Source organism: Camarhynchus parvulus, chromosome 25, assembly GCF_901933205.1.
Source record: "Camarhynchus parvulus chromosome 25, STF_HiC, whole genome shotgun sequence".
Lineage (NCBI taxonomy): Eukaryota > Metazoa > Chordata > Aves > Passeriformes > Thraupidae > Camarhynchus > Camarhynchus parvulus.
Window position 1 is genome coordinate 1,973,455 of NC_044595.1, and position 13,301 is coordinate 1,986,755.

General features: G+C 42.6%; 1 protein-coding gene across 1 annotated transcript; it reads right to left on the minus strand.

Annotated features, from left to right (window-relative positions):
• Positions 1 to 303: 303 nt before the first annotated feature.
• On the minus strand, positions 304 to 12,695 carry HORMAD1 (HORMA domain containing 1). Its single transcript, XM_030965399.1, has 13 exons — positions 12,390 to 12,695; positions 11,865 to 11,916; positions 11,455 to 11,599; positions 11,097 to 11,160; positions 9,442 to 9,478; positions 9,073 to 9,093; positions 8,949 to 8,975; positions 8,307 to 8,374; positions 5,842 to 5,993; positions 4,351 to 4,607; positions 3,862 to 3,925; positions 1,150 to 1,217; positions 304 to 453 (listed from the first exon to the last, which is right to left on the minus strand). The coding sequence occupies exons 2-13, from the start codon at positions 11,895 to 11,897 to the stop codon at positions 316 to 318; spliced, it is 1,074 nt and encodes a 357-aa protein (XP_030821259.1). The 5' UTR covers positions 11,898 to 11,916; positions 12,390 to 12,695; the 3' UTR covers positions 304 to 315.
• Positions 12,696 to 13,301: the final 606 nt, after the last annotated feature.

A 13,301-nucleotide genomic window follows, 5' to 3' on the forward strand; every position in this document is an offset into this window, starting at 1 on the left:
AAAAAAAGGGATTTTTCTTGGAATGAAGGAGTCACAGAGGTGAGGTTATCATTTTGGCCCAGTGTTTCCCAAGTAGAAGCACAAGGAAGCACTGGGTGAGCTGTGCTGGGGATCTCTGCTGGCTCAAACCAGCCAGAAATTTGGCTAAATATCAACTAAAACTAAGGAATTTTTCTCAACCTGTGTTACCTGCATCAAATCAGCTTCCAACTCCTTGGGACAGAATTCTTTTTGACAGTGTTGGAACTGAATGGGAATTTAGGAAGCAATGAGAATTTCATTCTCTCAATAGCAAATGCATTCAAGCTCTGAGTTTTATTCACTGTTTGCAACAGAAATGATGAGAAATAAAGAAAAATTGATACTAACAATGCAGCTTTGGAATATCTTTCCACTTCTTGTCCTGCTCTCTGACACAATCAGCTCAGATGTTTTACGGGTCAAGTGATCAACCTGGAATCAGAAAATAGATTTTGCCTCGTTACAGCAGCAAAAAATCCACCCTGGAGACACCCAGCAGGGCTCAGTGTGGGGCATTCACTGCTCTGCACAGTGCCTGAGTTCAGACTGAAATATGGGGGTGTTTAAATGGTGAAAACCCCTGGAAATCACAGCTTTTCCAGCTGGGTGTGCTGGAGGGCCCTGGCAGAGAGAAGCATGTGCTGGTTTCATACAGGAAATCACTGACACTTACCTACAGCTATCCTGTTTTAAGAAATCTTAAGGACCTGTGTGAAGCAATCCTCTATGTATAAATGCCACCAATTTCTACATGCAGGGAGTATAACCAGAGTTAAAAACTTGAATTTTTTAAGTTTTAATCAACTTTTAAACAAGCTTTGGTTTGTCGGAATTACCAGCGGAATTCCCATTCGGCAGTTTATTAAAATGGAAATTAAATCCCCCTTTTCACTCAGAAACAGTCCCAGCATTTGTGTGGTTTGTATTTCAGAGGAACAGCCTTTTGTCAGTGCTTTAGAATAGATTTGGAAAACACCAGGAAGTGAAATGTAAAGGAATTTTGTTGCTGGAAATAGTGGCTGTGGGAAATGAGGCTTCAGCAGATCACCCATGAATCACTCAAAGGAGGGAAGGAGCTGCACAGAAGCTCCAGAAAAAGCTGAAGATGACAGAGCAGAGTGTTCCTACCTGAGGATTAGAAACATGGGGGGTAGTCGGGATCCCTCCAGCTTCCTCTTCATGAGTTGAATTCTTTTCTGAAAGAATGAAAGAATTGGAGAGTTAAATAAAGCTGCTAACAAACCAACGATCCAGAGCAAACAACACCAGCTCTGCTCCAAGAACACTTTATAGCTGCTGGGAACAGCTGCTTCCAGAGCACATCCTTAACTCCACCAAGGTGTGAATTTATTCTTGAACTCTGCCAACCCCCAGCTCACACACAGATCTCTGGGTTTGATCCCCAGCTCCCTCACACACTGCCCTGCTGAGGGGATTTGAGTCAAACCTGAGCCTGTTTTGTGCTGCAGGACAGGGAAAAGGCCACTCTGGGCCAGCTCCTGCCCTCCCAAGAGCAATCCCAGAGCCTCCCTCAGTGCCTGCAGCTGCAGGAACAGACCCTCAGGGGGGAACAGGCAGCTCCAGGCAGGTTTTTGCCGTTCCTAATTCATGCTGTTTTTCTAGGATACAGACAGAAGCATGGAATGGTGAATGGGTGACCCTGCATCAGCTGTGGAAACAACACAAGAATTCCAGGCTGACAAATGGGTTTTTCCCTGTGCCTTGTAGTTCTTGTAAATAAAACATTTGCCAACTCCCCAAGACAAGAAATTTTCGGGATTTTTGCGTGGTTTTGGAACTTTTATGACTCTTTAGAAGAATCAGGCACACCTTCATGTGGTTATTCCAGTTCTGCAGCCTACTAAATTGTCAAGATAAAAATTCTGACCTACATGTGCTGTTTCCTACACATTTGAACCATTATTTTTCAACAGCGTGGAAATGGCAGCTGGTTTGGCAAAGGTGCACATGTTTCTTCTCAAAAAAAAAAACCCCAAACCCAACATTTCTGTACAGCAAATGGGTTCCAGATTGTCTGGATGCTTCTATACAGCCTCTCCAAGAGGAGCAGATCAACAAGCAGCAATTCCTTCTTCAGTTTGTTTGGCAGCAAAGTTGAGTCCTCAGGCCCCTGGGCTAAACTGGGCAATGTGAACACAAACCATCCTCTGCTTTATCTCAAATCTCAAAAGGAAGCTCCTGAGATGCCTGAGGACAATTTGGTGTCTCATGTTTTGAGCTGGAGACAGTCTGGGTGCACATTTTGGAGCTGTGGGGAGTTTCCAGGGCTGGAGGAGCCAGGACAGTTATTTACTGACAGATTTTATTTACAGTGTTAAGAAAAAAAAAAAACACTTGAGGCAACTCATTTTTGTGGGATTCATCCTAACAAAAATACTTGTACCTATTCAAGTTCCTCTACAAGGAAAGGCTGGGGAGTTGGGGTTGTTCAGGCTGCAGAAAAGGCTCCAAGGAGAGCTCAGAGCCCCTTCCAGTGCCTTAAAGGAGCTCCAGGAGAGCTGGAGACGGGCTTTGGACAAGGCCTGGAGGGGCAGGACACCGGGAATGGCTTTACCCTGATGGATGGGATATTGGGAATTGGGAATTGTTCCCTAGGAGGGCGTGAGGCCCTGGCAGAGGTGCCCAGAGCAGCTGTGGCTGCCCCTGGAGCCACCTGGGGTCATGGAAGGTGTCCCTGCCATGGCAGGGGGGGCACTGGATGAGCTTTAAGGTGCCTCCCAACCCAACGCCAAAAATGTGGGATTGTATTTTGTGATGCCAAAAACGTTCACCTGCAATGCTCCAAGTGCTGCAGCACACAGGGCAAGGGCAGCACAGGAATCAGCTGGAAGCAGCAGAGCCAAACACAGAATGGTTCATAAAACAAAACACACTCTGGTGAGGTTTGTGCTGCAGGAGCAGCAAAGAGAGGCACGAGCAGCTCCCTCTGCAGGTGCTGCACCGGGGCCAGCACAGCACCAAGAGCCCCGTGTGGGGCTCTGGGCTAGTGCAGGGAAAAAGGTGGCTAAAAGTGGAATTTCTGCTGAATTGAAGCCCAAAAAGCTGAAATTTAAAAAAAAAAAAAAAAAAAGCAAACAAACAGATCCAGACCACTGGTTTTTGCACAGAGGATTCTGCTTCCCAAGTCTGCAGTAATGAGCTGAACAGTACAAAACCTCTCTGAGCTTAATGAGCAAACTAAATATTATCAAAAACGAAATAAATCAGTAATTATTAGTAACAAAAAGAGTAGGAAAAGCAAATAAAATTTATTTCTAAATATAAACCCCATTCAATTTAGCTTAGCTGATAAAATGGAACAGAAGATCAGAATTTTGAAGAGCAATGTGAAAATATGTTAATCGTGCTTTAACATGTTAACATTTGTTAACCAAGTGCTTCACAGAATGAAGCCCCGATGGAAAATAAAAGCACAGTCAGATATGTGAAGGAAATAATGAAAATTTGAATATAGAAAATTGAGGGGTTTGAAAAATCAAATAAAAATTATAATATAATATAATATAATATAATATAATATAATATAATATAATATAATATAATATAATATAATATAATATAATATAATATAATATAATATAATATAATATAATATAATATAATATAATATAATATAATATAATATAATATTAATATATATATATATTATATATATAATATAATAATATAATATAATATAATATAACATAATATAATATAATATAATAATATACCATAATATAATATATAGCGTAATATTTCTATCACTTAACAAAAATATTAGAAAATATAATATACTTGAGATTATAATATCAAAATTATAATATATACAAATATTACCTTGAGCTTCTGAAATATTCACATGATTCTTATCTTCCACTTCATTATCCAAGACAGGATCCTCCTAGATTAAGAAACAGGTGTGTCACTGACTGCAGCCACACAAGGGAGAAGGTTTCCACTCAGATGATTAAGGACCCACTTTTGAGATGGATTTGTGGTGGAATAAACTGAAATAAGTGATTGTGACATGGCAGGATGAGGTTCCATCTGTGCCCTGTGCTGGGACACATGGCAGTGTCCCCATGGCATGAGCTGTCCCTCTGCTGCTCCTCGTGCCCAGGCACTGCTTGAACAGTGCCAGGCTGCAAACTGGAGCAGCAAAATTAAGGAAAAAAAAAAAAGAATTTAATATTGTCCTGCTTAACCATGTCTGAAAGCAGAGGGGGTTAAGGCTTACACACAGTGAAATAATAATGGTCTTTTTCTAGATGATACACTACAAAAAAAAATTCAAAAGGTTACCCAAAACAAAGTCTGTGCTCTTACATTCATGTCCTGGCTCTCCTCCTCTGGGTCATCTCTGCTCACCCCACACACCTGGAGAGGCTCAGCAGTCTCTCCCTGCTTTAGGATGCTCTTGTCAACATTCTCCATGCGCTGTTTCTCAGTTGTAATTTTCAGTTTCAGCAGGTGAAAAGGTGTTGGCACTTCCCCCACGTTCAGGTACATGGGCTCCTCCTTAAAGAGCAGCCCCTCGTCCTTGGCCTCCTTGAACCCTGGAGGTTGGTAATCAGGGGGTGTAACTGCAGAGAAATTACATGTTTTAGATCTTGCAAAACTAATTTTAACTCTTTTCTCCTTTAAATACAGAGAGCTACTGCAAAAAAAAATGTGTGTGGGGAGTAATCAATATTCAGTTTGGAGAAAATGAAGCACAACAGGCAAAGCCCTGGTAAAGCTCTTTGGAAGAGATTGTAGATACAGAGAGAGAAAACAGCAGCTCTGATTTGTCATTGTAAGGCAGTAACACACTCAGAAAGCAGAGCCAGGTATTTGGACAGTCACCAGGCTGGGAAATTATGCTATAGCCTGACACACTCTGGGAAACTCCAAATGTTTTAAAACCCAGCCAAATGCAGTGAAGTCAGTGCCAGGATTGTGTTCCTGCAGTGAGATCACATCCCCTCCCCTTGGGATCCAACCTGTCCTGAGAAACAGCCACACATGAAACAACCTCACTTAACAAATCCCAGCAGCCACAAAGATTATCCACTGAAAAACTGAAAAATGCCCTTTTTGGCTTGTTTTGCAGAGCCTGATCAATCAGGGTGACATGGCAGTGAAACCCTTGTGGTGTTGTGAGGTCCCCAGGATAAGGTGAGAGATGAGAATTTGACTCCATGCTCTCAGAAGACTGATTATTATTATTATATTATAGATTATATTCTATATAATATAATACACTATATAATAAAATGTATTATGGTATACATTATATATTATATATAATATTATATATTACATATCTTATATATGTTATATAATATGTAATATATATTATATATATTGTATTATATATAATATATAATACATTATATATTATATTATACAATATATAATGTATTATATAATATATTATGTATTATGATATACATTATATATTATGTATAATATTATATATTACATATCTTATATATGTTATATAATATGTTATATATTCTATATTATATTCTATATTATATTCTATATTCTATATATTCTCATCTTATATCATCTTATATTATACTATATCATATACTAAAACTATACTAAAGAAAGGATACATCAGAAGGCTAGAAAAGAATGAATAATAAAAAACCCGTGACTGACTCAGAGAGTTCAACACAGCTGGACTGGGATTGGTCATTAATTAAAAACAATTCACATGTTTGGATAAACAATCTCCAGACCACATTCCAGAGGAGCAAAACACGGAGAAGCTGAGGCTTCTCATCTCGTCAGGAGAAGAAATCCTGGTGAAGGGATTTTTCAGAATACCCTCATCATAGTAGAGGAGTTTCATGGTGAGGCAGACGTCGTTGGGCAGGGGGCTCAGGCTCTGCATCAGGACGTAGATCTTGCGGATCAGGAGGATGCTGGCCTTCTTGGTGTCTGCACAGCTGATGGGGCACTCGGACTTCTTGTCCTTGCTAAGAACACACAGCAGCCATGTGAGTTTTTGTTGCATTGTGATTTCAGGGTTTAGCCCAGAACCTCGGGTCTCTCCCCTGATAATTCCCTCCCAGGTGTGTCAGTCACCTCTCCTTTCCCCTCCCAGCGCTGTCTGTCAGACCTGGAATTCCAGAAGGAATCGAGTGATTGGCAGGTTCAAACCCCCTGGGGGACATTGGGCCATCCAGGTGTCCTTTGTCCCTTTGTCCCTCCCCTCCTGTTCCTGCTTGGTGGCTCCCTGCCCCTTCCCTGCCCCTCTCCCCGGGGTTCAAAGGAGCAGCAGCCACGGGCTCAGGGAGTTCTGTTGAAGCTGGTGCTGCATTCAGAGGCCTGTGGGCCAGAATAAAGCTCTGGATCCAAACCCTCCATCAGAACCGACTCCTTTCCTTCACCATGGCCTTAAAGCTTCTCCACAGAGGGAAACCTGAGGAGCAGCCCCTGTTATGGGGGGAAGCTCCATCCCAGCACCACCAGAGCTCCTGCAGGCCTGGACTTGTCTCCACGTGCCCAGCTGCAGCACCCAGCCAGCCCAAAGTGTCTGTGGGGTGAAACATCACAGTTGCCACTTTTTGGTTCAGCACCAAGGGCCAGACAAGCTCAGGTTATATTGGTAAATATTCCAGTAAGTTTTGATACAGAGTGAGCAGTTTCACTCTCTGTTAACAAACATGTTCATGGCCTGAGGTCTGACATTGAGCACTGCAGTTCCTAACCCTGCCTGAGTCCTGCACGTTCTCTGCCCCTTGGGAGATCAAACCCTGAGCCAGGGACATCAGGAGAGTTCAGGGATCAGCACCTGGCACCAGCTGCTCCATCCTACATCACACAGTGCTTAAAATACCCAAAAGAAATACTGAAAGGAAGAGAAAAGGAGGTACTTGTGAAAGCCACACTTCTGGGAAGTCCTACCTATGTGCTTTCCCTTAAATAAAGGCACTCTTGAAGTTTTCTCAACATTGAACACATTTAGGTTCTCTAAATGTCTCCTCAACACTGAAAATTTTCTGCAAATTTATTTCCCACAATTGGTAATGATAATAAATCTGGTGTTCAAGTGACTCTTGGCATCCAGGTCCAACATTTCCATGCTCCCAATCCACCAGAAACTGACCCAAATCCCAGCTCAGTGCTAAAACCCCTCCCTCTGTTCCCCAGCTCCTCACACCTGAGGGCCTGCAGAGCAGGGCAAGCATCTCCTGGTCCTCCTTTTCTATTTTAAGGAGCATTTTATGCAGGAGGGAAACTGGGAGGAGTTTGAACTAACTGTATTTTAATTACATGTCTTAAAATAAGCCATTTCTCTGTAGCTGTGACTGAGCAAAATGTTGGGGGTTTTTTTAGGATGTTTTTTGGGTTTTTTATTTTAGGGTTGGGGTCGTTCCACCATCCCTGTGGTGGAAAGGGGTCTGGAGGAGATGTGGAGCATTGCTGTGTCCCCAAAGCTCGGGGTTGAATGGGGAACTGCTGGGGCCAGTGCTTCTCCCCCAGTTCATTAAAAAGCTCCTGAATGTCTCCTTGAGTTTGCCAGATTGATACAGGGGAAGTGAAGCTATGGTTTGGCCTAAAAAGTGCAAAAAACTAAACAACAAACAAAAGAATTCTGAAGAAGAGAGGAATTGACTGGAGCAGCTTCATAGAATCACCAATTATTTGGGTGGGAATGGAACATAAATCCCATCCCATCCCACCCCTGGCATGGCAGGGACACCTTCCACCATCCCAGGTGGCTCCAGCCTGGCCTTGGGCACTGCCAGGGATGCAGGGGCAGCCACAGCTGCTCTGGGCACCTGTGCCAGGGCCTGCCCACTCTCACAGGAGGAATTTCCCCTGGACATCCAGTCCAAACCTGTCTTTTTCCACTTTCAACCCAAGGATCCCCTCCCCATGGCTGGGGATGCCCAGTGTTCTCATCTCAGCAATGGGAATTCCACCATGACTGAACTGTGTATCACAAATTACATTTCTATTGGGTTTTTGGTGTATTTTCTATAATTTCTGCTAAATGAGGAATTCCATGTAACATTCAGTATCTTCAGATAAGTAAATCTGGTGTGAAGCTTTACCCCCCCCACATGAATATCTCAAATACCCTCAGACTCTGACACTGAGCATCATCTTCTGAGTGGATATTAAAATTATGAGCATAATTAAGCAAAATGATTAATTGTATTTTAGTAAATATGTTGACAAAATTAGTCTCAAGATGCAGAATTTAACAAGCAAACAGATCAAATGCAGAGCTGTGACATTCAGGTGTGTCCAAGGGACATGGAGCAGTCTCAGGGCTGTACCTGCCAAAATCCAGGAGTGGCCCATTGTGGGTGTACTTGAACTTGAAGTGGTAACACTCTGTGACTGTCTGCAAACAAAGCCAGGAATTATTAAACTAATCCTAAACACTCCTACTGCAGCTCTGCTCACTAATCTATCAACCTTTAAAAGAAATAACCACAGCCCAACTCCCATGTGCTGAATACAGCTTCCTAATCCTCTAACAATTGACAGTAAAAATGCATAAAACTGTTTAAAACATAATAAAAATGATGATTCTTTTCCAGGAATCACAGTGATAAAATATTTTGAAAATCAGCTGAAGTTTTTAGCATTAAATATTCCAGTTTCAATAGCTATGAAAATGGAGCATTTGTGGTGACACCCAGTGGGTTTTGTGTTTTCCACAAAAGTCTCACAAATTTGTTAGGCAGAGTCAGGATGGGATCTCTCACTCTGCAGTGATATTCTGGTTTCTTGCACAGCCTGAGAATACTCAAATGTAATTCCACACGTGGCAATTCCCACTGATCCCAGTCGTTTTTTACACCTGGTATTTCAGAATGCTCTTTTTTTACAGATGTGCATGTTAAATATTCCTGCTTGTACCCACATTTCACTGTATCCACATTATCACCAGTGAGATATTCCAGCAGATTTACCTGAGGATCTTCTGTCTGGGTATAAACCTGTATTTTTGAAGAAAACAGAGGAATAACAATGAGAACTGCACATCCCTCAAATAATATCCCTAAAAACATGTCCCTGCTTTTCAGAGATACTCACTGCTAGGACAATCTGTCTCAGCTGTCAGGAACATAAACAGAGAAAACAAACAAAAAGAACATTAAATATATTTCATTGCCCGTTTGTGCTGCCCAAACTGCTTTACTCTAGCTCTGGAATCCAACACAGGCAACTGAGGCCTGTTGGAAGAAAAACTTCTTCCTCTTCACTCCTCTCCTGTGGAGGAGAGGATTCAGCTGCAGAAGAAAACACCCACAGATCTCTCTCTGGCTTTCTGTGCTGCTGTTTACAAGAATTTGATGCAGAAATGTTTGTGCATCCCACACTGCAGCTGAATGAGCTCAGCTACTCCCTGAGCAGACTGAAATCAACATTTCAATACAACCGAAATGACACTGGAGGACTTACGTATTTCTTCTGCAAGGCATCATAGCATCCTAACATCCTGCAAAAACCAAATAATATTGGCCAGCTATTGCTAATTTTCACTTGTTTCTCACTAATAGCACCAAAAAAATGAAACTTTTCTGTTTATTCTTACTGTATTAAAGCAATAAATAACACTTCTCCATCATTCTGTCTTATTAGCAGTGATACAAGCTGTGTAACACCAAAGCACCCTAACCTCTTGAAAGAATAATTAAAAATACAATCTGGAGGTAAATCAATTAAAAATACAATCTGGAGGTAAGTAATTGATCAGTAAAAAGATACTATAATGCTTCAAACACTTTCCAACACATGTATTCATTAATCAGAGGAGCAGCTTGGTCTAATTGCAGGTGTCCATGGCAGAGGGTTGAGGAAGGTGAGCTTCAAGGGGCCTTCCAACCCAAACCATTCCATGATTTTATCATAAATCAGTAATTCAGCTGAACAGCAACATTGCTGAAGAAGAAAGGATTTATTACCTTTATTTAGATGTTGCCATTTCCTTTTTGTACAAGACCCAAACAGGGAATCAAAACTTACCCTATTTCTTTTTCTCTTTCAGCCAACAAACAAAAATTTGGTTTGGTGTGAACAAAAGGCCACTCCCAAGAGGTCCCACACCCCTTTTCTCCAAAGCAGGGAGCCTGTCCTGCTGCTGGGAGGGGAAGGAGAACTGCACTGCCCCTTCCATCTCCTCAGCCAGGCAAGGTCCATGGGGAAATTCCAGCTTTTCCCCTCCCTCACTTTGTGACACCACGTGGCTGATTCCACTTCAACATCAACTCTCAGCCCTCAAGCTTTGCTAAATGCAGCTTACATTTCTCGTGGGGTTTTGGTGTATTTTCTGTAATTTCTGTAACATTCGTATCTTCAGATAAATAAATCTGGTGTGAAGCTTCACCCCCAAGACATGGAATGTCTCAAATATCCTTGTCCCAAAATCCAAACCCCTCAGCACAGCCAGGGGATGAATGCAGCATCCCTCCCACACTTTGTTTGAGTGGGGAAAAGGGAAAAGAACCTTTGTGGAGGTAACAAAATACAGGAATATGTAACCAAAGCTTACAGAGGTTTCTAGAAAGCAAGGAGAGCACCTGGAAGAGAATTCAGAGCTCCTGTGAGCAGGAAGAAAACCAGAAGCAGCAGCTGCAATGCCAGGTGACAATCCCAGCCAGCTGTGGCAGTGCTCAAGCAGGCAGTGTCACTGCAGGCAGTGTCACAGCTCTGCCTCTGAACAAGTCTGACAGTGCCACTCTCTTAAAAAACAATCTGTGAGTGAGATATTTAAATTTCAGATGCAAAATGGTGCCTTTGAGTCTCCTGATCAACTAGAGAGGAACTACTCTTAGACTTTTGCATTTCTGTGCACCCTTGAGTGCTCAGGAGCACGCAGAGGAATGAAGTATACAAATAGTGTTAGATATTTAGTATTTATTTAGTAAATATTAAGTATAGTCACTCTGCAAACAGAGATTTGTGCTCTCCTAAGCCCTGAGCTGAAAACCTCATTGTTACATCTGTGACACAAATGTGGGAGAGAACTTTTTGCCTTTATCTGCAAACAGCCAGGAAGGAACCTTTGAGCACTGAGATGCTGAGGAAGTCTTACCTGTGTGCTGCAATCAACCTACCATTTCACCAGCTGGGTAGAGCCAGGAGAGTTTTTGTCTTCCCGCAGAATTTTGACACAAACATCTCAAAAAAACCAAAAAAACCACACACACAATTATTTAGGACAAAGTGCAAGGAAAAGTTCAATGTCTAAAAGCACATATCAAGAAGAGACAAAAATTAAGATTACTGACAAGCATGAGCTTAGCTTTAATGCTCAGTTAGCAGCAACAATATTAACAAAATTTAATTTATTAATATGTGAAGTTTTCCATTACCTGCACCAAAATGGCATCCAGTCATTAAAAAGACCAAGTGGCTTTAAAAACAACTCCATGACAACAGTTTTTGTAAATTCTGATGGAAACAGCCCCTTACCATCCATGTATCTGGTTCCATAGGCACTTTCAGGGAAGATTCCCCTCAGGTATGTGATGCAGGACACTGCCACTGCCAGGAGCCTCTTCACCAGCATCAGGGATTGCTGCTCCGTGGCTATTTTCTTGGGAAATACGACTGCACTCTGAAAAACACAGCACGAAACCAATGAATTTTTGTGATTTATAAAGTTAAACTTGGTGTTACAGTATTTGTAGGACGCAGCTGGTTTCTACCAAGCAAACAACAAAGTTAAGATTATTTTTCTATAATTTTTTCTATATATTCTTTATTCATAATTAAAAGATTGAATTAGCCTGCTATTTTCACAGAGCACCTGGATGCACTATTCCAGCCAAAACTCCCCCATTTTTCCCATTATTGTGCTGAAATACACAAACAAACCATACCACAGAATTCCTTTGCTTCTGAGCAGTTGCCATTCTGCAGAGATTCCTGTGCCTGTCAATAAAACACCTCCATTAGCACCTGCATAAGGAAAAAGGCTGCAGCTTCTCCAGGGCATTCCCTGGATTTACAAACACCTCCTGTACAATTCACCAGCTCAAACAAACCTGTATTTTTCACAAAACAGAGCAGGATGGCTTCTCTAATCATCCCCAGTATCAGATTCTTGATTTTCACAGCAGCACAGGCCTCCCCTGAGGTTACAAGATGCAATAATTAGAATGTTTATATCTGTATTTCTATGAAATATGAACATCCAAGGGCAGTTCTCTTCAGTACTAATTGGTGCCCAACCTACAGGATTTTCAAATGTATGAAAATGCTCCTCACATTTCAAACACCCCCAGACTTGAGTTGTTTTCATCTGTAATTTAAATGAGTATGGGAGAAACAGAACCCTCAGCACCCTGAGCCTGACTCCACACAAACCTTCCCCCCCAACTCAGGAATAACAAATTCGCCCACACCTGAGGAAAACACCTTCCCCAAGTTTGAAATGAGGTCTGGATCACGAAGGGCACCGAGCTCCCCACAGTAATACTCCATAAATCTCCCGATGACAGCACACGGCCGACTTAGGCCCCGCTGTGAGGGAGGAGCCGCCCCCATCAGCCTCAGCCCAGAAACCACCTCCCGCTTCGAGGGAAACTAAGGCAAGCGCGAAGACACAACACTGCAGAGCAGCGCGGGGCGGCGGGCAACAAAACTCGGAGGTGAGGTGAGAGATAATCGAGGAAAAACTGCAAGAGAATGTGAGGAGAGAGAAGGGAGATGAGGGAAGGGAGATGAAGGAAAGGAGATGAAAGAAGCCGCCGCCCTCACCCTCAGGGCGCCTTTTCCCGCCCTCACCCTCAGCGGGCTCCGCCGAGGGGCCGTGCGCAAACGGAGGGGGCGGGGCTTGCCCTCAGCCGGAGCCGCGCGCGCCGCGCATGCGCAGCGCTTGCCCCGTCTGTGAGGGGTCGGGGGGTCGTGGAATGTTCTGGGCTCTGAGGGAATTACAAAGATTTTTTATTTAATTTTTCATCGCTGGTCCTGTACTGACACCCGAAAAACCCCACCCTGAGAGCGTTGTCCGAACGCTTCTGGAGCTCTGGCAGCTTTGGGTCAGCGCCATCACCCTCTGAGGGAAGAACCTTTCCTGATAATCCAATTTAAACCTCGCTGACAGAGCTCCAGCTATTCCCTCGTGTTATAGATACACTTTATAATATTGGCTTTTTGCAAATATTCAGATGGATTCTGTATGTGTGATGTTAAAGTAATTTGTTATAAAGGTATGGGTTTTATTTCTGTTAATTAAGCTTAGACATAGTAGTGAAATAGCTATGCTTGTGTTAAAATGCCTGCTTGGATGGGATAACATCCAATGAACATAGGAT